The 22,216-nt window shown below is 40.7% G+C and overlaps 1 protein-coding gene across 11 annotated transcripts in view; it reads left to right on the top strand.

Annotated features, from left to right (window-relative positions):
* NFIA (nuclear factor I A) overlaps positions 1–22,216 on the top strand; it is a 715,521-nt gene that overhangs the window by 256,792 nt on the left and 436,513 nt on the right. For all 11 annotated transcript variants that reach the window (XM_077450586.1, XM_077450593.1, XM_077450590.1 and 8 more), the window contains exon 2: positions 4,206–4,737. In XM_077450586.1, the coding sequence (XP_077306712.1) occupies positions 4,206–4,737 (532 nt within the window). The remainder of the gene's footprint in view (positions 1–4,205; positions 4,738–22,216) is intronic.

Here is a 22,216-nt window from a genome sequence, read left to right as displayed (position 1 = left end):
AAAGTGTGTTCATTTATATGTATTTTATGGAACCTGAAATCTTGACCTCATATAACCTTTTTTTATTATTATTATTATTATTTTATGTGAACATTGATATGCTGTTAGCATTTTATTTTTTTATGGCGGTTGTGATGATTTAGTACAAAAGGTCCAAGTGTAAATTGATTACTGGTTGGCATTGATTATTGATTTACAACTTTACAGAAATGCCATTAGGGCATGACTAGGGTTTTAACTCATTGGTTATTGATACATAGCTTTACAGAAATAAAATTAGGGAATTAATAGGTTTTTAACTCATTGATTATTGATACATAGCGCTACAGAAATAAAATTAGGGATTGAATACGTTTTTAATTAATTGATTATTGATACATAGCATTACAGAAATAAAATTAGGGATTGAATACGTTTTTAATTCATTGATTATTGATACATAGCGTTACAGAAATAAAATTAGGGAATGAATAGTTGTTTAACTCATTGATTATTGATATATAGCTTTCCAAAAATAATAGGTGTTTAACTAATTGATTATTGATACATAGCATTACTGAAATAAATTTAGGGAATGAATAGGTGTTTAACTCATTGATTATTGATACATACCTTTAGAAAAATAATAGGTGTTTAACTCATTGATTATTGATACATAGCATTACTGAAATAAAATTAGGGAATGAATAGGGTTTGAACTCATTGATTATTGATACATAGCTTTACAGAAATAAAATTGGGGAATGAATAGGGTTTGAACTTATTTTTAACTTTTTTTAATTTTTTTTCCAAATTTTGCTGACTGTCCCGGTGTTCCTCCTTTGCTGTATGAAATGGCAGGCATGCATTTTGGCACTGGCTGGGTTAATGCTGAGATTCCCCCCCCCCCCCCCCCCCCCCCCCCCCCCGGTATAGGTAAAGTCTGCAAGCCTTCTCAGACCCCCAAACCCCTTCCCATAGACTTGCAAAGAGGCTTAGAAAGTATAGCTGTGCTTTAAATGATTATTTGGCCTTCTTTTGCAAAAATAAAGTTTCACTTTCACTTATTTTGCGATATATTTGTTCTAAAATGGATATTCATGCTTGAAAAATGCAGGAACAAGAGAGGAAAGGCTCCCTCCCAGTGCAGTGTGTGTATCAGGATTATATGGGCCTTGCCGTGTTCACTTGGGGGCCGGTTTAGTGTTGTTTCAAAACTTTTACGTTGAGAGAGTGAAAGTTTGCTGAGCAATTGTAATATGCAAACCTCTCTTTAGGTCGTGGGAGGTGGTGTGCCTTGCCGTTCCCCAACCTTGTGAATTGTTGTGATTTTTGCAGATATTTTTAAATGGTGCTTGAAACCGAGCTTGCACCGTAGTCTAGCCATAGCTCCTGAATAATTAATGTTTGGGATAAAATGTATACTTTATTTTTTTTTATTTTTTTTTGTTCCCCTTTCCAAGTCACGTGTAAATATAAAATGTGCTTCCCTTTATACAAAGCTGGCACTGTCAGTGAAGACGAGCAAGGCCCCTTATCAGAACTCACATTAAAAAAATTGCTTGAGGGTATCATTTTTTATTTTTTTTTCTTGTATTTACGCAATCTATTTTTTCATCATCCTTAGATTAGTTAAACCAGCACATAATTTACTATGAAATAAATAAAGCGCTGTTTATCTTCAGTTTCATTATATATGCATTTGGCATTTTTTATATTTATTGTAATCATGGGATCTGTCGCTCGTTATTAGGTATTTTATTAAATTTTTTTGAGTTGATGTTGAGCTCGTTATTATTTTTTTTTTTTTTTTTGAGTTGGTGTTGAGCGCGTTATTAGTTACATTATTAAATGTTTTGAGTTGGTGTTGAGCTCATTATTAGTTACTTTATTTAATGTTTTTTAGTTGGTGTTGAGCTCGTAATTAGTTAGTTTATTACATTTTTTGAGTTGGTGTTGAGCTCGTTATTAGTTACTTTATTTAATTTATTGAGTTGGTGTTGAGCTCCTTATTAGTTATTTTATTTTATTTTATTTTTTGAGTTGGTGTTGAGCTTGTTGTTAGTTATTTTATTACATTGTTTGAGTTGGCGTTGTTGTTGTTGTTTTTTTATTTTATTTTAATTTTTTTATTTGTGTCAACCTTTAACCTACTGATGATTTTTTTTATTTATTTATTTTTTTACTTTGTGTCAGTTTGTAAATGATAGCTTTGAAACTGGCAATATTTTTTTTTTTTTTTTTTTATTTGTGTCAACCTTTAACCTATTGATGATTTATTTATTTATTTTTTTACTTTGTGTCAATTTGTAAATGATATCTTTGAAACTGGCAATATTTTCTTTTTGTTACCTAAACAGCAGAATTCTGACACATAACAAACTCTTGCACCCGCCCCAGGTTTATAAATAGTTGATGAATTGTCACATATGTTCTGCAAACTTTTTTTTTTTTTTTTTTTTAAATGCAGCCAAACTTGAAGGTCTAGAATCTTGTAGCGCCTTTGCTTTAAAAGCAGGTGCAAAAAAATGAAAAGTACTTGGAGATTGCAGTAGATCCAGAATATTGAAATGCTCATGTAGCTTCTTTGGCTATAAATACAATTTTAGCCTGAATTAAGCGTTTGTAAGCCCTTATAACGCATAGATTTTGTTAAGGGCTGTGCAAACTGTTGGCACTATATAAATCTTGTATAATAATGGTAGATTGCAAGCTCCTAAAGTACTTGTAGATTGCAGTAGGTCCTGAAAATGTTAATGCTTATTTGATTATTATATAAAAATTATAGCCTTAATTATGAGTTTGTAAGCCCTTATAACTCATATACTCTGCAAAGGGATTGTGTAAACTGTTGGATCTATATAAATCTTGTATTATAATAATAATAATAATAATAATAGATTGCAAGCTCTTAAGTACTTGTAGATTGCAGTAGATCTGCAAAATTGCAATCCTCGGGAGGCTTCTTTTATTATTATATAAAAATTATAGCCGTCATTATGAGTTTATAAGCCCTAATAACTCATGGATTTTGCAAAGCGCTGTGCAAACTGTTGGCGCTATATAAATCCTGAATAATAATAAGAAGAATAATTTGCAAGCTCATAAGTATAATGGCCTTAACTTTTTGTTTAGGCTTTTTTTTGGGGGATTTTGCAAAGCGCTGTGCAAAGTGTTGGCGCTATATAAATCCTGAATAATAATAAAAATAAGAATAGATTGCAAGCTCCTAAGTATAACAGCCACAACTTTTTTGTTTTGACTTGCGTTTATTCTTTGCAATTCAGTTTCCATTCCATCATGCATTGATATGTGTTGGTGTAGGCCCAATATTTCATATTTTGTTGTCTTTTATTTTTTAATTTTTTTTTAATGGTACAAATATATATATTTTTTTCTGGATGTGTTGTAATATATATTAAAATGAGGCTTTCCTATGTAACGTTGCTAATTTGATATAAGGGTTTTTTTTTTTTTTTTATCCTTGTGTGTGTTTAATATGGACTTTTTTGTAGAGGTATTGTAGATTTTGCTTATCCCCCTTAGTCATTTTTTTTTTATATTTTTATCATTATTATTTTGAAATACCTTTTTTTTATATATATCTATGTTTTCCTTTTTCCCTGATACTTGAGTGTAAATTTATAAAGCAGCCATTGAAGGTTGTAGCCTTGCCAAGTTGTACGAGTATGTAGAGACACGTGTGTTCCCGAGTTCTGTTTATAATAATAACAATAAAAAAAATAATTAGAAAAGTTAGCAAATTTTTAACTTGCACTGCCCTGTCAATTTGTGGGTGTAAACTCCTTTTTTCCTCTCCTAGACTTTTGCCTGTGATTCCACTTTTAAATATTGATGTTCATGCATTTGCTGGGGTGAAAAGGAAGTGCTGGGTCTTTGTGTACAATTAACAAAAGAAACGGACGTGGATAAAAAAACCCGACGCCTGCTTGTCACCACTTAGCCGGCCTCTAAGTCCCGAAATCACCTTTTTTTTTTTTTTTTTTTTATTGTCGCAAAGAAAATGGGACTATAAGTGATATTTTTACAGGAAATACTTCCCCTGATTGCGGGTTCTCTGTAATTTTAGCACATAAATATCTGCTCCTCAGCAGTAAATAAGAACTTGTTTTCATCTGCATGTTTTAAAAAAAAAAAGTTTTTAAGTTTTCATATCAATCCCTCTTTTTTTATTTATTTTTATTTTTTTATTTTCCTGTTTGCAGGATGAATTCCATCCCTTTATCGAAGCACTTCTGCCTCACGTCCGCGCTTTTGCCTACACATGGTTCAACCTGCAAGCCCGAAAGCGAAAATACTTCAAGAAGCACGAAAAGCGCATGTCGAAAGAGGAAGAAAGGGCCGTGAAGGATGAGCTGCTGAGCGAAAAACCCGAAGTCAAACAGAAATGGGCGTCCCGTCTCCTGGCAAAATTAAGGAAAGATATCAGGCCGGAATATCGAGAGGATTTTGTACTCACCGTGACCGGTAAAAAATCCGCATGTTGCGTTCTGTCTAACCCCGACCAGAAGGGAAAAATGAGAAGAATTGACTGCCTTCGCCAGGCGGACAAGGTCTGGAGGCTAGACCTAGTGATGGTGATTTTATTTAAAGGAATCCCTCTCGAAAGTACTGATGGGGAGCGCCTTGTTAAGTCTCCGCAGTGTTCTAACCATGGGCTTTGTGTTCAGCCCCATCACATAGGAGTTTCTGTGAAGGAACTTGATTTGTATTTGGCTTACTTTGTACACTCAGCAGGTAAGTGGCGCTTTTATCTTCTTGAACTTTCAGTTGCTGTTGTTTATGTGTTTAATTTTTTGCGTTACATTTATTTTTGGCATGTTTGGTAGCGGCAACAGAAAACTTTCTAGGTTGACCTAAGTTTGAGGTATGTGGCGGGAATTTGTAACTCTCTACCTTTGCTTTTTAGAACGTTAGGTCATAAAAAGAAAGACCTGCATTCAAAAATCACATCATTTTTAAGTTGACCTAAGTTTGAGATAGCTGCAAGGAATTTGGTATTCTCTTCCTTTGCTTTTTAGAACGTTAGGTTATAAAAAGGCAGCAACAGAAAACGTTCTAGGTTGACCTAAGTTTGAGGTATGTGGCGGGAATTTGTTACTCTCTACCTTTTGCTTTTTAGAACGTTAGGTTATAAAAAGACGACCTGCATTCAAAAATCTAAAATATTTTAGGTTGACCTAAGTTTGAGGTATGTGGTGGGAATTTGCTACTCTCTACATTTTGCTTTTTAGAACGTGAGGTTATAAAAAGAAGACCTGTATTCAAAAATCAAGTAATTTTTAGGTTGACCTAAGTTTGAGATAGCTGCAAGGAATTTGGTATTCTCTTCCTTTGCTTTTTAGAACATGAGGTCATAAAAAGAAGACCTGCATTCAAAAATCAAGTCATTTTTAAGTTGACCTAAGTTTGAGATAGCTGCAAGGAATTTGGTATTCTCTTCCTTTGCTTTTTAGAACGTTAGGTTATAAAAAGGCGGCAACAGAAAACGTTCTAGGTTGACCTAAGTTTGAGGTATGTTGCAGTAATTTGTTACTCTCTACCTTTTGCTTTTTAGAACGTTAGGTTATAAAAAGACGACCTGCATTTAAAAATCTAAAATATTTTAGGTTGACCTAAGTTTGAGGTATGTGGTGGGAATTTGCTACTCTCTACCTTTTGCTTTTTAGAATGTGAGGTTATAAAAAGAAGACCTGCATTCAAAAATCAAGACATTTTTAGGTTGACCTAAGTTTGAGATAGCTGCAAGGAATTTGGTATTCTCTTTGGTTTTTAGAACTTGACATTCTAAAAAGAAGACCTGCATTCAAAAATCAAGTAATTTCTAGATTGACCTAAGTTCGAGATAGGTGCAAGGAACTGGGTACTCTCTTCCTTTGCTTTTTAGAACTTGAGGTTATAAAAAGACGACCTGCCTTCAAAAATCTAAAATATTTTAGGTTGACCTAAGTTCCATGGTAGGTGCCAGGAATTTGGTACTCTCTTGTCTTGCTGTTTATAACTTGAGGTTATAAAAAGCGGATCTGCATTAAAAAATCAACAAATTTTTATATGGGTCAAGGCGAATGTTGTAAATAAACGGTTATCGGTGGTCTGGGGAACTAACCTTGCGTCCTCCAGAGGATGGTCAGATGGTCTTTGCCATGGCAGCGGTCAGGTGGCCACAACTTGGGGAACTGGCTTGTAGGCCAGGGGGTGGACAAATGAACATGGAATTCAGAGGGCAGTTTCTGAGTCAGCTCTATGGACAACTACAGAAAACCTCAAAAGTTAGGCGCCAGCTGTAAATTTTGAGAAGTATCGGTGTTTATTTACTAAAACTGCAAACTCTGGTGCGGCTGTGCATGGTAGCCAATAAGCTTCTCAGGTCAGCTGGTTCCATTAAGCTTTTACAAAAAAAAAAAAAAACTGGAAGCTGATTGGTTTCTATGCAGAGCTGCACTAGATTTTGCACTCTCCAGTTTTAGTAAATCAACCTCATTGGCTATTTGGCTGCTGGGATTTGTCCAGCCCACATTTAGGCAGAGCTAACGTATCTGTATTCTTGTCTGAACATGGAATCTCCCCATCAACATGGCCTTGGCAGCTGTTGTATGACTGGCCTTTGGAGGGATCTTGGTCGTTGGTTCCTCCGAGAAAGATTGATTTTATGGCTGATTTACTCATGATATCAATCAGTAGGGTTGGTGAAATAGCTCTTGAGTTAAAGGTCTCCTTAATTAAAAGTTTTGCCATAACATTGTTTTATGTTTGAAAAGCAGCCAGTTGGGTTAAAAGAAAGCCTTTCAAGTAGAACTATAGGCAAAACGTTTTATTTTTATTTTAGATAGACTAAGGGAGGGTTATAACCCCGTAAGGTTTATTTTTGTCATCGTTGTCCCATTGGGGAGATTTACCTTCACTTCCTGTCCAATAGCCAAACAGGAAGTGAGAGGAAAGCCCTGCAAATTAAGGGAATCCCTTGGGGACCCCCCAGGTCACCAGAACTAGTGTGTCCATGGGGAAGATTTCCTGCAGACAATCCAAAATTTGGGATTTTCTTTTACTTTCACTTTCAATGATAATAGTAAACAGGACACATAGAGAGGGCGAATCTCCTTAAGGGCGGCACAGACAGCAATAAAAAAACTGACAGGGGTTCTAATCCCTCTCCACTCTATCCAAAACAAAACAAAAAATAAGTTTTGCCTTTAGTTATACTGTAAGTCAGCCTTACCCCCCATAAGGTCTTTGAACACACGTTTGCTTTTTGTACCAGGCCTTGCCTCAGTGCGCATTTGTAGCCACCTGTTTGGTCTGTGGTGTAGGTTCAGTAAATATAAATATAAATCAGCAACAAATAATTCTCTGTAAAAAAAAAAAAAAATTATGCTGTTTATTTTGACCTTAAAGTAGAACTAAAGGCAAAACTTTTTTTTCCATTTTGGATAGAGTAAGGGAGGGTTATAACCAGGGCCGGAACGAGGGGTGGGCAGGAGGGGAGGCTGCCTTGAGCACAATGTTTTATTGCAGGGATGGGGGCACCCTAACCCAAAGGGAAAGGGGGGGGGGTGTGCAGTTTGGCATCTTTGCCCTGGGTGCTGGATGACCTTGTCCTGGCACTGGTTATAACGCCTGTAAGGTTTATTTTGCCATCTTTGTCCCTTTGAGGGAGTCTTATCTTCACTTCCTGTCCCATAGCCACACAGGAAGTGTATCTTCACTTCCTGTCCCATAGCCAAACAGGAAGTGTATCTTCACTTCCTGTCCTGTATCTGCACTTCCTGTCCCATAGCCAAACAGGAAGTGTATCTTCACTTCCTGTCCCATAGCCAAACCAGAAGTGCATCTTCACTTCCTTTCCCGTTTCTTCACTTCCTGTGCCATGGCCAAACAAGAAGTGTATCCTCACTACCTGTCCCGTATCTTCACTTCCTATCCCATAGCCAAACAGGAAGTGTAACTTCACTTCTGGTCCTGTATCTTCACTTTCTGTCCCATAGCCAAACAGGAAGTGTATCTTCACTTCCGGTCCCGTATCTTCACTTCCTGTCCCATAGCCAAACAGGAAGTGAGAGGTAATCCCTCCAAATGAAGGAAATCTCTTGGGGACCCCCCAGGTCACCAGAACTAGTGTCCCCAATTTAATATATCCCTTATTTTTTTTTTTCTGGGACAACCACAAATTTGGGGTTTTCTTTTAGTTTCACTTTCACTAATAATGGTAAACAGGACAAATAGAGAGGGTGAATCTCCCTCTATTTGGAGGGTGAATCTCCCTCTCTATTTGTCCTGTTTACCATTATCAGTGAAAGTGAAACTAAAAGAAAACTCCAAATTTGTGGTTGTCCCAGGACAGTAATGAAAACTAACAGGGGTTCTAATTCATCTCCCCTCTATCCAAAACATAAAAATAAAAAAAAGTTTCACCTTTAGTTATATTTTAAAGAGGAAGTAAACTTCCTCTGCTAACATTTACCTATAGGTAGTGTAAATACCTCCTAAACGTGCCACGGAGATACATACTGTACATTGACATCACTGGCGCATGCGCTCTGAAGGAACGGGCCTTTCCGGGCCCTGTGCGGTGAACGGCGGCTCCCGCGCGCCTGCGTGGGAGTGACGTCACCGTGGCTTCGGCCAATCACAAGAGCCGGAGTCTGCGAACCCCCGAAAGCAAGACATGTTAAAATGGAAGCGGCTGCAGCGCTGACATCGTGGCACTGGAACAGCTTAGTTTTAGGGTAAGTTTCACATAATGCGCTAGTATGCGATGTATACTAGCACATTTTGACTTTACCTTGCAGGAAGGGAAAAAAAAAAATGTCCGGCGGTATACAACCACTTTTAAATAGCTTAAATGCAGCCGATGCTAATGAACCAAAATGAGAAAAAACATCGGGATCCAGAGCCAGTGACGCAAGGTGCGTCATACTTTGTAAAGGAACGCAAGTTAGGCTTTATGTCATTGACAGCTGAAGTTTAAACATGGTGCATGAATAAAAAAAAAAAAAAAAAAAAAAAAAAGGCAAAAATTGTTGACTTTTGCATTGTTCCCGTCCCCAATCTACGTTTGTCCTATGACGCGCGCAAGTGTCGTCCTGCTTTCTAGTTTGTCGCCAAACGGTGTTGCCTCATTGTTGGCTTGCGAGAGATTGGCCAGGAGACATTTCAGGACAGACTTGTGTAAACAAAAGTTTGGACTGTGCTTCTTTTTTTTTTTTTTCTTGCAACGTAGGAAAATCCGCTGGCGTTTTAAAGGCTTAATCCACTGTTAAGTGTAATGTAATTAATCATAATTCTAATGCAGGGGAAAGCACGTACGTAGCCCGCCCCAGTTTTTAATAAATATATACTCTGAGCGGGAAAGCCGAAACAGCTTATCTCATTGGAGTTTGGGGGGGGGGGGGGCGAGTTGGTTGGGTTTGGTATGTAGGCCGCAGCCTTTGTCGGAGTAGGTTGGATGATTGAACGGCAATATTGTTTACCTGTATTTTATGGTACTTGAACCATTCAGTGCCCAGGCTTTATAAAGTACTTGATACCAGCTAGTACCTCGTCACCTGTCAAGTGTCAGTTTAATTTTCCGCCCGTTTGCCAGCAAGCCTGGTTGGTTTATTGCATTCAGATCCACCAAACTGTTATGTACTCTTTCTTTCTTTTTTTTTTTTTCTTTTTTTTGCGTAATATTTTTAGTTGTTTTTATGTTTATTAAGCCACATGAGCCACAATTCATTTACTGTTCATTTACTATGAAACAGGCCTACATAAGTGTTTTGCCACAATATGCCGATTTTGCCAAAAATTGTACAATCTCTCAATGTTTTACTATAACAGACATTATAACAGACCAGGTTTTTTTTTTTCTTACACAGACCCACTCTGTTTTGGAGCTAATAAAACCATTTTTTTTTTACACAGACCCGCTGTGTTTTGTAGCTAATAAAAAGATAATAATAATGATAATTGAAGTTTGTTTTTTTTTCATTTAAAAAACATTTTTTTGTATTATTATAACAGACCAGTTTTTTTTTTTTTTTACACAGACCCGCTGTGTTTTGGAGCTAATAAGACCAGGTTTTTGTTTTTTTTTGTACACAGACCCGCTGTGTTGTGGAGCTGATTAGCAGATAATAATAATAATAATAATAATTGAAGCTTTTTTTTTTATTTAAAAAAATATTTTTTGTATTATTATAACAGACCAGGTTTTTTTTTTTTTTTTTTTCTTACACAGACCCGCTCGCTCTGTTTTGGAGCAAGTAACTCTTTTTTCTTTTACGTTCAGCACCCCCTTATTTATTTTTATTTTTTTCTCTTTTTCTATGCAAGGCAATTATAAATTATCTTTTATTTCTGGGACTTTAAATGTAATGTTTGAATTTTATTACATAGTTGAATAAAGACACCAGTCCATCCAGTTCAACCTGAGTGAGTGTCTACAATTGTCCCTATCCCTGTACATTGCACACTCACATCGGTCCCTACCCTCAAATATCCTACTATCCTACTGCTGATGGTGAATATTTAAAATGTGTTTCAGTGTAAAAACTTTCCTACAATTCAAAGTAAACCTCAGGACGTGGATTATGATAACAAAAAAAAAAAAAAAACTGGCAAGACTACTAATTAGGAACTGCTATCTGCCTAAACAAGGGCAGATGTAAAACTTTTCTGGTCTGAAAATTATTGAATTTTTATTTTTATTTTTATTTTTTTTAATATATCTCTGCACAAATGAAATGCCTAAACAAGGACAGGTGTAAAACTTTTCTGGTCTGAAAATTATTGCATTTTTTTTTTTTTTAAATACGTCTCTCTGCACAAATTAAATGTCTCCTATGTAAGTTTTTATTTTATTTTTTATTTTATTTTTTTACTAGTGGGAGTAATAAAAAAAAAAAAATGTATGACTTTTCCAAAGATGGACAATCTGTATCCAGATGAGGAGTTAAGGCAGGCACGTGCCTAAGTCACATTTACGTTGTTAAGGTCATGACCTTTGCCACCAAGCAGTTGACCTCCGAGATAAAATTGAACCTTTGATCGTTTGTAGCCAGTCAACCGCAAGAAATACCGTTTGGAGAATTGCAGCTGTGGGTGCTACTTTGGCTAACGTGGGCAAGTCTTTGGGGGGGGGGGGGGGGAAGAAAAAAAAAAAAAGATTCTTTTTGAAGTGGTTTAATTTCCTCTGAGGTCAGATTTGTTAAGAAAAGTTAGCAGCAGCAGAAAACTGGATGGATATATATTCTGGCAACCAAACAATGAGTCTGACACCTGATCCGCGAGCCTCTTCCTCTCACTAAACCAGGCAAGGCAGCCTTTGTCGAAAGCCAAGTTAGTGGCAGCTCGCTGCTTACATCAAAACGTTTTCACGCTTGTAAAAATATAACAGATATATATTTTTTTTTTATTATTTTTTTTTTAAAGTTGTAAAAAAAAACGACACGAGTCTTGTTTATGAGTGTGGATTTAAAAAAAATAAATAAAAAAATTATGCAGATAGTAAGATGCCATTTAGGTACGCACTACCAAAAATTTTTTATATATCGTAAAAGAAGCGCTCATATTTTACTGCTATTTTTTTTTCCTTCTGATATCGGCTGTAACATGGATTGGCATTTGATGGCAAAGCAACGCGGTGTGTGTTCTAGAACCCGACCCACACAGAAAACAGAGAACGTCAGAGAGAAAGAGAGAGAGAGCTCAGTACAGAACATCCCTATGCGTTCTGTAAATGAGGACGGTCTCTATTGACCGTGGCTGTATTGAGTATTGACTATGGCTTTGGCTTTATTGACTATGAATTTATTGGCTATGCCTTTTATGAATTCAAGAAGGAACATCCGGCCTAGGGTAATGCCAGGACTAAAGCTGGTCGTAGACTTTATATGATGGCAAGAAGAAAAATAAGCCCAGGGTTATGTCTGGACTAAAGCTGGTTGTAGACTTTTTATGATGGCAAGAAGAAAAATCAGCCCAGGGTTATGTCTGGTCTAAAGCTGGTCGTAGACTTTATATGATGGCAAGAAGAAAATGCAGCCTAAGGTTATGTCTGGGCTAAAGATGGTTGTAGACTTTATATGATGACAAGAAGTAAAATAGTCCCAGGGTTAAGTCTGGACTAATGCTGGTCGTAGACTTTATATGATGGCAAGAAGGAAATGCAGCCCAGGGTTATGTCTGGACTAAAGCTGGTTGTAGACTTTATATGATGACAAGAAGTAAAATAGGCCCAGGGTTATGTCTGGACTAAAGCTGGTTGTAGACTTTATATGATGGCAAGAAGGAAAATCAGCCCAGGTTTATATCTGGACTAAAGCTCGTCGTAGATTTTATAGGATGGCAAGAAGGAAAATCGGCCCAGCATCATGTTTAGACTAAAGCTGGTCGTAGATTTTATATGATGTCAAGAAGGAGAATCAACCCAGGTTTATATCTGGACTAAAGCTGGTCATAGACTTTATATGATGGCAAAAAGGAAAATAGGCCCAGGGCTATGTCTGGACTAAAGCAGATCGTAGACTTCATATGATGGTGGGATGTGCAAAAAAACATTTTTTGGTCTTCTGAGCGTGCATGTCAATGGAACTGGAAGAAGGGAGCAAGGCAGATGCCCCTCCAGTGCTAGCTTGTCTTCTTGGACAGGGGTTTCCAAACCTTCTAAACAAAGGGCCTGTTTACTGTCCTTCAGACTTTGGAGGGGGCCAGACTGGGGCCACTGGGGGTAGAAATTGTCCCGGATTCAGTGAGAATAAACAATGCCTTAGAACTGGTGAACAGTGGGAGTAAATAAATCACACTACACCTTTGGTAAGCAGGAGGATAAACAGTGCCCCATAATTGATAATAGTGGGAGGAATGGTGCCCCATCGTTGGTGTCAGTGGAAGGAGAAGTGCCCCGTCATTGGTGTCAGTGGGAGGAATAGTGCCCCATCCTTGGCGTCAGTAGGAGGAATGGTATCCCACCATTGGTGTCAGTGTGAGGAATGCTTGGAAGTATAAATTTTATAGGAAAAAGTCTCTCAATCCATGCACCAGATATTAATACAGAACTTTACCAATATTAGTCCAAAACATAGTAATCGCCACATATATGATGACATGGATGTAATAGGTCCAGCCACCGGGTGTCTAGCTGGAGATCAAATTATTACGTAGCTTAAATCCTTGAGTGTGAAGATAGAAATCATTAACAGCACGACGGCCAACATACTTGGTAAGAACACAGAGTTATATCGTTAATGATTTCTGTCTTCACACCCAGGAAAAAAATGGGATTAATTGATCCCTACTCCTAGAGATCGTATGACCAAATGCCTAGGCCATTGATAACCAAAAGCAAGGATTTCCCCTTTGGTTAGCTTATCGTGACTCCTGTTACAAAGTTTAAGCAAGCCGGGTAATGGGAGATCTTATTCTGACAACAAGTAATCTTTAAATGTCTCCAGCCAATCAGAAGAATGTTACACAGCCATCTTTCTAAGTGGATCCTCGTCTGCACCTGTCTGTGCCATTTACTAAAACTCTGTATTTGTCATCATCTTAATTTTCTGAAGGACTCTGAGTTAGAAAATTTGAACTGCTGAGAATGCAACGTGCTGGTTCTAGCACCTTACTCCGCACTGTAACCTCACCACAGCACATGGGAGCACCAGTGGGAGGTCGCACAGAATACAGGCACATGACAGGAAGCAGTTTTAGCGGGGGGGGGGGGGGGGGAAACCTGGAAAGGAGTGCAGGGATATTTGACAACCGGCAGTATGTGCAGAAGAGAAAAACAGGGTATTTGGCAGTGTGTGCAGGAGAGGAGTGTGGAAGGTATGACAGTGGGCAATATGTGCTGGAGAGGAGTTCATGGGTATCTGACATTGGAATTTGTGTGCAAGCGAGGGGCGAAGAAGGTATAACAGTGGGTAGCAAATGCAGGGCAGGAGTGCAGGGGTATTTGACAACAGGCAGTGTGTGCAAGGAGAGGAGTGCTTGGGTATTTGACAGTGGGCACTATGTGCTGGAGAGGAGTGCGGGGCTATTTCACTGCGAACAGTGTATGCAGGAGAGGAGTTCAGGGGTATTTGAGAACTGCAGTATGTGCACAAGGAGTGTGGAAGGTATGACATTATGTGCTGGAGAGGAGTGCAGGGGTATTTGACAACAGGAAGTATGTGCAGGCGAGGAGTGTGGAAGGTATGACAGGTGGAAGTATGTGTTGGAGAGGAGTGCAAATGGTATGACAGAGAGAAGTATGTGCTGGAGAGGAATGTGGAGAGTATGACAGTATGAGATAAGTATGTGCTGGGTATGACAGAGGGCAAAAGGTGCTATAGAGGAGTGCGGTGGGAATGACAGAGGGAAATAGGTGCTGGAGAGGAGTGTGGTGGATATGACAGGGGGCAGTAGAGACAGGGGGCATGTGCAGAAGAGGAGTGCCCATGTGTGTGTTCTGGAAGTTGGCCCCCCTTTACAGCTATAACAGCTTCAACTCAAGAAGGTCTGGTTCGCAGTCTCCACTTTTATTCATCCCAAAGGTGTTCTATCGGGTTAAGGTCAAGTTTCTCCACCCCAAACCTACTCATCTATGTCTTTATGGACGTTGCATTGTGCACTTGTCCAAATCATTTGGTGGAGGGGGGATTATGGTGTGGGGATGTTTTTCAGGGGTTGGGCTTGGCCCCTTAGTTCCAGTGAAGGGAACTCTTAAAGAGGAAGTAAACCCTGATGGGTTTACTTCCTCTTTTTTTCCCTGCAAAGGTAAAGCATAATGGACTACTATGCATCGCATAGTAGCTCATTATGTGTCACTTACCTGACACAGGAGCCAGCGAAGTCGCCGCTGTCCCCTGTAGTCCGCCGCATCCATGTTGCTTGTGGCGTCTCGCAGCTCCGACGAATCACAGCGGCGCAACCGCGATGACGTCGCTCCCGCGCATGCGCACGGGAGTCGCGCCTCGCAGCTCCGCCGCTGTCATACGGCGAAGCCGCGATGACGTCACTCCCGCGCATGCGCACGGGAGTCGACAAATTTGGCAAATCCATTCTTGGATTTGCCGCATTTAGTGCGCCTGCGCGCCGCTGTCTACGGCGCATGCGCCGTAGACAGCGGTGCCCATTTTCGGGCAAATATCTCCTAAACCATATAGGTTTAGGAGATATTGCTTGGACCTACAGGTAAGCCTTAATCTAGGCTTACCTATAGGTCCAAGTTGTTTGGAAGGGTTTACTTCCTCTTTAAGATGTCAGCCTACCAAGATATTTTGGACAATTTCATACTCCCAGCTTTGTGGGAACAGTTTGGGGATGACCATAATCCCCTCTCCACCAAATGGTTTGGACCAGTGTACAAAGCAAGGTCCATAAAGACATGGATGAGCGAGTTTGGGGTGGAGGAACTTGACTGGCTTGCACAGTCTATATCAGGGCCTGACCTAACAAATGCCCTTCTGGAAGAATGGTCAAACATTCCCATAGACATACTCCTAAACCTTGTGGACGGCCTTCTCAGAAGAGTTGAAGCTGTTATAGCTACAAAGGGCGGGCCAACTCAATATGGAACCCTATGGACTAAGACTGGGATGCCGTTAAAGTTTATGTTCGTGTAAAGGCAGGTGTGCCAATACTTTTATTAATATAGGGTGTATGTGTGCTGGACGTGAGATCTCATTTGGGAAAGACCAATCTGTGTCCTGGAGGTACATTGGAGTAATTCTGAGGTCCCACATCAAGCATGTGTCACACTGCCCAACCGGACGCACCATGATAAGGTTGCTTTATCTGGCTTCGGAGGATTATATCCAGTATGGACTGACTTTAGAGAAGGTTTTCTGAAAAGCATTTTTTAGCTCTTCTAAATTTTCACTTCAACAGTTCACGAGCTGCATGGTACGTCTCCACTGTTGAGAAAAGACATAAATGTTGTTTTTTGTCATTCTGGAACTGAAGGTGAAATAAAGATTTGTGGTATATAATTTACAGCCAGCCTCCTGCCGCAACTAATTATTTAGGCTTTTTTTTTTTTTTTTGGCTATAAAATATTTCCTTTGTCTTTTATACAAATTAAGCTCGATGAATGGCACACCTGGTAGGGTATGTCCAAAGTGGATCTGTGCTTTGGCAGCCTTTGCCTTCCATCTCATCATAAAACGGGATTGAAAAGGGCCAATATGTGGGTTTCCCAGATGGTGCCACTGGCACTGGGGGAAATGAGGCTTTGCCATAGCTGAAGACCAGGTGTACAATGGAGGATTTTCCATTATTCGAAGGGCCGACGCGCAATGAGAATGCTGCAAAGAATGTATTTCTGTTTAACCGATAGCTTTAGATTTTTTTGCTCCCTGTAGAACTGGTATAGCCCCTGAAAGAGAGTATAGAGAAATATTGGAAATTAGACAAACCCCAGGAGTCAGACAGGCAATAGACTGACAAAATTTCAATGGCTTCCTAACTTTTTGAACATTTTGTTTTCTAAAGATGGCTGGCGGCACCTAGAATTCTTCTTTCACACGTTTTTTAAACGTATTTCTCAACCAGGGTGCCAATCAGTTTCCCCTGGAGTGCCACAAGCATGAGGCCTAGTTTGCCCTGGATCAGAGATGGAAGAGAGGATTCTGTGGTGATGGCAAAATGCTTATATAATGGGGGGCTTTCTTGTATAGGGGGCACTAGAACTCTGTGAGGGAGAATTCTGAGTCTGTGATGAGTGGACTCTAATTTTGTGATGGCAGAACTCTGATTTATAGAGGGGAACTCTGCCATGAAGGAAAGGGGACTTCTGATGTGATGGTGGGACCTCTGATGGTAAGGGGGGCTTCTGATGTGATGGAGGGACCTCTGATGGGAAGAGGGTCTCTAATATGATGGGAAGGGGGGCTCTGATGTGTTGGAGGGACCTGTGATGGAAAGGGGGGCTTCTGATGTGATGGAGGGATCTCTTATGTGGTGGAGGGACCTTCGATGGGAAGGGGGACTTCTGATGTGATGGGGGGACCTCTGATGGGAAGGGAGCCTCTAATGTGATGGAGGGACCTTTGATGGGAAGGGGGGCTCTGATGTGATGAAGGGACCTCTGATGAGAAGGGGGGCTTCTGATATTATGGAGGGGCCTCTGATGTGATGGAGAGACCTCTGATGGGTAGGGGTACTTCTGATGTGATGGAGGGACCTCTGATGTGATGGAGGGACCTCTGATGGGAAGGGGGACTTCTGATGTGATGGAGGGACCTCTGATGGGAAGGGGGACTTCTGATGTTATGGAGGGACCTCTGATGTGATGGAGGGACCTCTCATGGGAAGGGGGGCTTCTGATATTATGGAGGGGCCTCTGATGTGATGGAGAGACCTCTGATGGGAAGGGGAACTTCTGATGTTATGGAGGGACCTCTGATGTGATGGAGGGACCTCTGATGGGAAGGGGGACTTCTGATGTGATGGAGGGACCTCTGATTGGAAGGGGGACTTCTGATGTTATGGAGGGACCTCTGATGTGATGGAGGGACCTCTCATGGGAAGGGGGGCTTCTGATATTATGGAGGGGCCTCTGATGTGATGGAGAGACCTCTGATGGGAAGGGGAACTTCTGATGTTATGGAGGGACCTCTGATGTGATGGAGGGACCTCTGATGGGAAGGTGGCCTCTAATGTGATGGAGGGACCTTTGATGAGAAGGGGGGCTTCTGATGTTATGGAGGGACCTCTGATGTGATGGAGGGACCTCTGATGAGAAGGGGGCTTCTGATGTTATGGAGGGACCTCTGATGTGGTGGAGGGACCTCTGATTGAAAGTGGGGCTTCTCATGTGAAGGTAATTTCATAAAGGTGGTTGTCTGCATCATCCCAGGCAAAATAAGGTTTAAGTTTTTTACATTTTAGACTGAGACGCCTCAAGATTTTGCATACTTTTACGGCCAGTTAACACTAGAACCTGGTGCAGGAAAGGTGCGTTTCCATGCGCATTCCCCATACCACATGCAAACATTCTGCTCTTACAAGATGTGTGTGAGTGCCATTAATTATTAATGGCTCCTCACATGCATTGTGTTTGCAGCCACTAAACTGCATTTTACCGCAGTACCATGCGGTTTGGTGTGGAGCAATTTGTAAAAGTCCTACTCCTGTCCTACTTTTTGCAGGTTCCTGTGCATTTGAATGGGCTGTCAAAGCCAGGATGCGTGGAAACACGCAAAAACTCAGGCGTTCTAGTGTGAGCCAGCCCTTAAAGGGTGCCATAACTAAACATAAGTTGAGGAACGCTGGGTCTGTACTCTAGACTTGCAATCCTTTATTTGTGAATATTTTGCACGGACTGTTCCCGCGCTGTGCGTTTCTCCCTGAGAAGGAATTTTATGAGTCCTAGGCTTCTCTGGAACTGCACAGTATGGCTGCATCATCGTGGAAACATTGTGTTCTTGATTACAATGTATCTGTTAAGATCTGCAGCTTTAAAGCACATTTGCAATCGATTACAGCCGACGGAGCTTCTGTTGGCAGAAGCGGGATGCACATTGCTGCCTGGGAACTTTTAAGTAGCCCAACTTGCTGGAGTGAAGCAGACTGTCCTTCCATGACCACAACAAAAGCTGTGGTTTGCTTGACGCTCTCCTTAAACAGTTTCCCATTAGTGGTAGTTGGCCCAGGAATTCCAGTTTTACTTTGTCAGGCAGAGGAGATCTTGTTTTATGCTCCTGGCATCGGAGCTTTTCATAAATTCTGACTTTGAAGACTTTTTTTTTTTTTGTCTGAAACACATAACAAAATGCTGGGGAGACCCAAATTTAGGTAACCGATGACCCCAATGAAAGCTGACACCTACGTTTTTTTTCTTTCCATGGTTTGAAAAGTTTACAGTTTTATAAATGCTTTTGTATGAAAGCATCACGGATAGTATAAAAGTGTCTAATTGACAATAACAACAGCAATAAACATTGTTCCAGGCATGTTCCCTAGGTAGTAAATAATTATGTTTCACCAACGGCAGTCCCATCGGCTGCCAGGAAACAAGGGTATTACCAAGGCTCGAGGGGTTACCATAGGTCCACAGCCCTCGAGGCACAGACACACTAAAACCTTATTTATTATAATAGGAACATATGGGCATCATATGTAGGAGCACATATATACCTACAGCCTCTCTATCCTAAACCTGTAGAGGTCTCCTGAGATGTAGAATGGATATCGTATAAGAGGACTCGGTTGTTAAGTGGGACACCTACATTTTTCTAAGGGTTAGTGTGCCCGAAAATTATATCTTAGTGGAGCATGGTGGGCTGTTATAGTTGGTTTCGGTGCAGCTCCAATGACTTGAATGGGCAAGTTGAATGGTGCCTGGTGGGCTTTGGGGTTAGAATGGTCAGAAATGTTATATTTCTCTCAGCATTGATTTCCTTTAAGGATAGGTTCGCGCTTGTAGAGTCTCTTAAAAGCGATCCGTGGTCAATGGGACTAATGTGCCACAAATTTGAGTCAAGCATTTGGCTCACAGTCCTGGTGCAACCCCATTGACTTGAATGGGCAAGTTGACAGGTGACTGGTGGGCTTTGGGGTTAGAAAGGACAGTAATGTTATATTTCTCTCAGCATTGATTTCCTTTAAGGATAGGTTCGCACTTGTAGAGTCCTTAAAAAGTCGTGGTCAATGGGACTAATGTGCCACAAATTTGAGTCAAGCATTTGGCTTACCATTGTGGCGCATCCCCATTGACTTGAATGGGATTTTCATTAAAGCTAGGTTCACACTTGTTGAGTCTCTAAAAAGCTATCCGTGGTCAATGGGACTAACGTGCTGCAAATGTGAGTCAAGCATTCTGCTCACAGTTGTGGCGCAACCCCATTGACTTGAACGGGCAAGTTGACAGGTAGGTGGACTTTGGGGACAGAAATGTCAGAAATGTTATATCTCTTTCAGCATTGATTAAGGGTAGGTCCACGCTTGTAGAGTCTCTAAAAATCTGTGGTCAACGGGACTAATGTGCTGCAATTGTGAGTCAAGCATTTGTCTCACAGCTGTGGCACAACCTCGTGAACTTGAATAGGCAAGTTGACAGGCGCCATCTCTTAAATCGACAATGAGTGTTAAATTTTCCACAGCATGTGAACAGCCCCCTCTGCCTCTGATAGGCTTTAGGTGGGCGTCCAGGGGGGAGTAAAACTGCAGCTCAACCGCCACTACTGCCTGTTATTACCTCCTTCATTGGGGTCAAAAAATAAAAAAAACCCATCAGCATTTGTTTCCTATTAATCGCGCTACACAAAACAAAAGACAAATTCTTATATTTAAGAATAGGATACAAATTACTATTAAATTATACAATCTCAGGTTGTATGCAGATGGAACTGGCTTTAAAAATTAGAGCTGCTGTAGGATGGTTGCTGATGGTTGTTAGGGGGTCAATGCTTGCCCCAGTTGCCTGAGGGTGCCTATGCAGACCCTGGCCTCCTGGCGTGTTAAGCCAGCCATAGATGGATGGAATCTCAGTCGGTTCAGGCTGAGATTTGGTCCATGTATGGGCAGGCTGATTGTACCCAAGTCAATCTATTGATCGACTTGGGTACAACAAGCCTGTTGAATTTTTAGCATGCAATTACTGCTTAAGGCCGCTAGCCATAGTCATTGTGTTCTGCCAGCCATGAAGGCTCCCCGCCAGCAGAACCCAATAGCACCGCGGGAGGCATTCCCCCATCAACACTGACTGTGTTGAAGGGGGAATAAAGTGATTTTTTTTCCTTCCACCCATGGTGCATTGCCATGCATTGTGGTGTGCTGCCACGCATGTAGGTTGGATCTGAGCTGCCTGAATTTAGTGCCATTCCAAAAGGCTGAAGGTGACTCAGCCAACATTCACAATCCCATCTAATTGGACTGGGTCCTGTGTTAATTAAACATTTAGGCCTTCTGCCCATTTTTCACCCATAACCTTTTAATGGGAAGCAGATCGGTTCGATACATACACATTAGGCTGCATTATTATAAGTCGATGAATAATGTGAATTTACTTCTCTGTATTTTTTTTATTTTTATTTTATTTTTTTAGCTTCAAACACATCGTTTTAGTAGAAGGTTTGGAAGGTGATGTCTGTGACTCGGCTGCATGCACCACATGGATAAACCTGGGTTATATAATTACATTTAAACAGAAGACTTTCAGGAGCTAATTATGCTGTTGTCTAAATACATGCCATAATTAACTTTATTGCAAGTTTTCAGCTCTCTGTAGTTGAGAGTTGTGCCTTAAAGAGACAGTGTCACTCCTCTGAAACCACTGATACTGACCTTTCTCCATCTTCCTCCATCATATCCGGCACCTTAATACCTGAGACCTTGAAGATCACTGCCATTGCAGTCCTTTTACATATCAAAGGACCCATTCCCCATACTGCCGGCAGGGGGTTGAAGGCCACACAGTAAACACTAATGGGCCACATGTGGCCCTTAGGCCACTGGTTGGGCACTAGGGCCCTATAGGAGATAATCTTTCATCCATTGTCTCCCCTAAGCCTGAAGAATGAGGCACCTTTTCATGAGCCTATTGTTATAGGCCAAGGGTCTTCAATCTTTCCAAACAAATGGCCAGGTTACTGACCTTGAGACTTTAGGGGAAGCGGACTTTGCCCAGTGGGTATAGAAAATTGCCTGTCAGTGGATATAACCAATTCCCAATCATTGGTGTTAGTGGGAGGAATAGTGCCCCATCGTTGGTGTTAGGAGGAGGAATAGTGCCCTGTCGTTGTTATCAATGGGAGGAATAGTGTCCCATTGTTGTCATTAATGGGAGGAATAGTGCCCCATCATTGGTATTAGTTGAAGGAATAGTGCCCCATCATATATATTAGTTGAAGGAATTGTGCCTCATCATTGGTATTGGTTGGAGGAATAGTGCCCCATTATTGGTTTTAGTTAAAGAAATAGTGCCTCATCATTGGTATTGGTTGGAGGAATAGTGCCCCATTATTGGTTTTAGTTGATGGAATTGTGCCTCATCATATATATTAGTTGAAGGAATTGTGCCCTATCATTGGTATCGGCTAAAGGAATAGTGCCCCATCAGTGGTATCCGTTTGAAGAAATAGTGCCCAATTGTTGATATTAGTGGTAGGAATAGGGCCCCGTCCCTGGTGTCTGTGGGAGGAAGAGTACAAATCGCTGCTGTCAGTTTAAAAAATAGTGCCTTGCTCCATCGTTGGGTTGGTGTCAGCAGAAGGAATAGTGACTTGTATCAGTGTGAGAAACAGTGCCCCATCATTGGTGT

The sequence above is a fragment of the Lithobates pipiens genome, unplaced genomic scaffold (genome assembly GCF_037356315.1).
Source record: "Lithobates pipiens isolate NorthernLeopardFrog02 unplaced genomic scaffold, aLitPip1_a1.2 Scaffold_23, whole genome shotgun sequence".
In the NCBI taxonomy this organism is placed as follows: Eukaryota; Metazoa; Chordata; class Amphibia; order Anura; family Ranidae; genus Lithobates; species Lithobates pipiens.
Note: the sequence above shows the minus strand (reverse complement) of the source record. Positions and strands in the feature narration are given on the sequence as shown.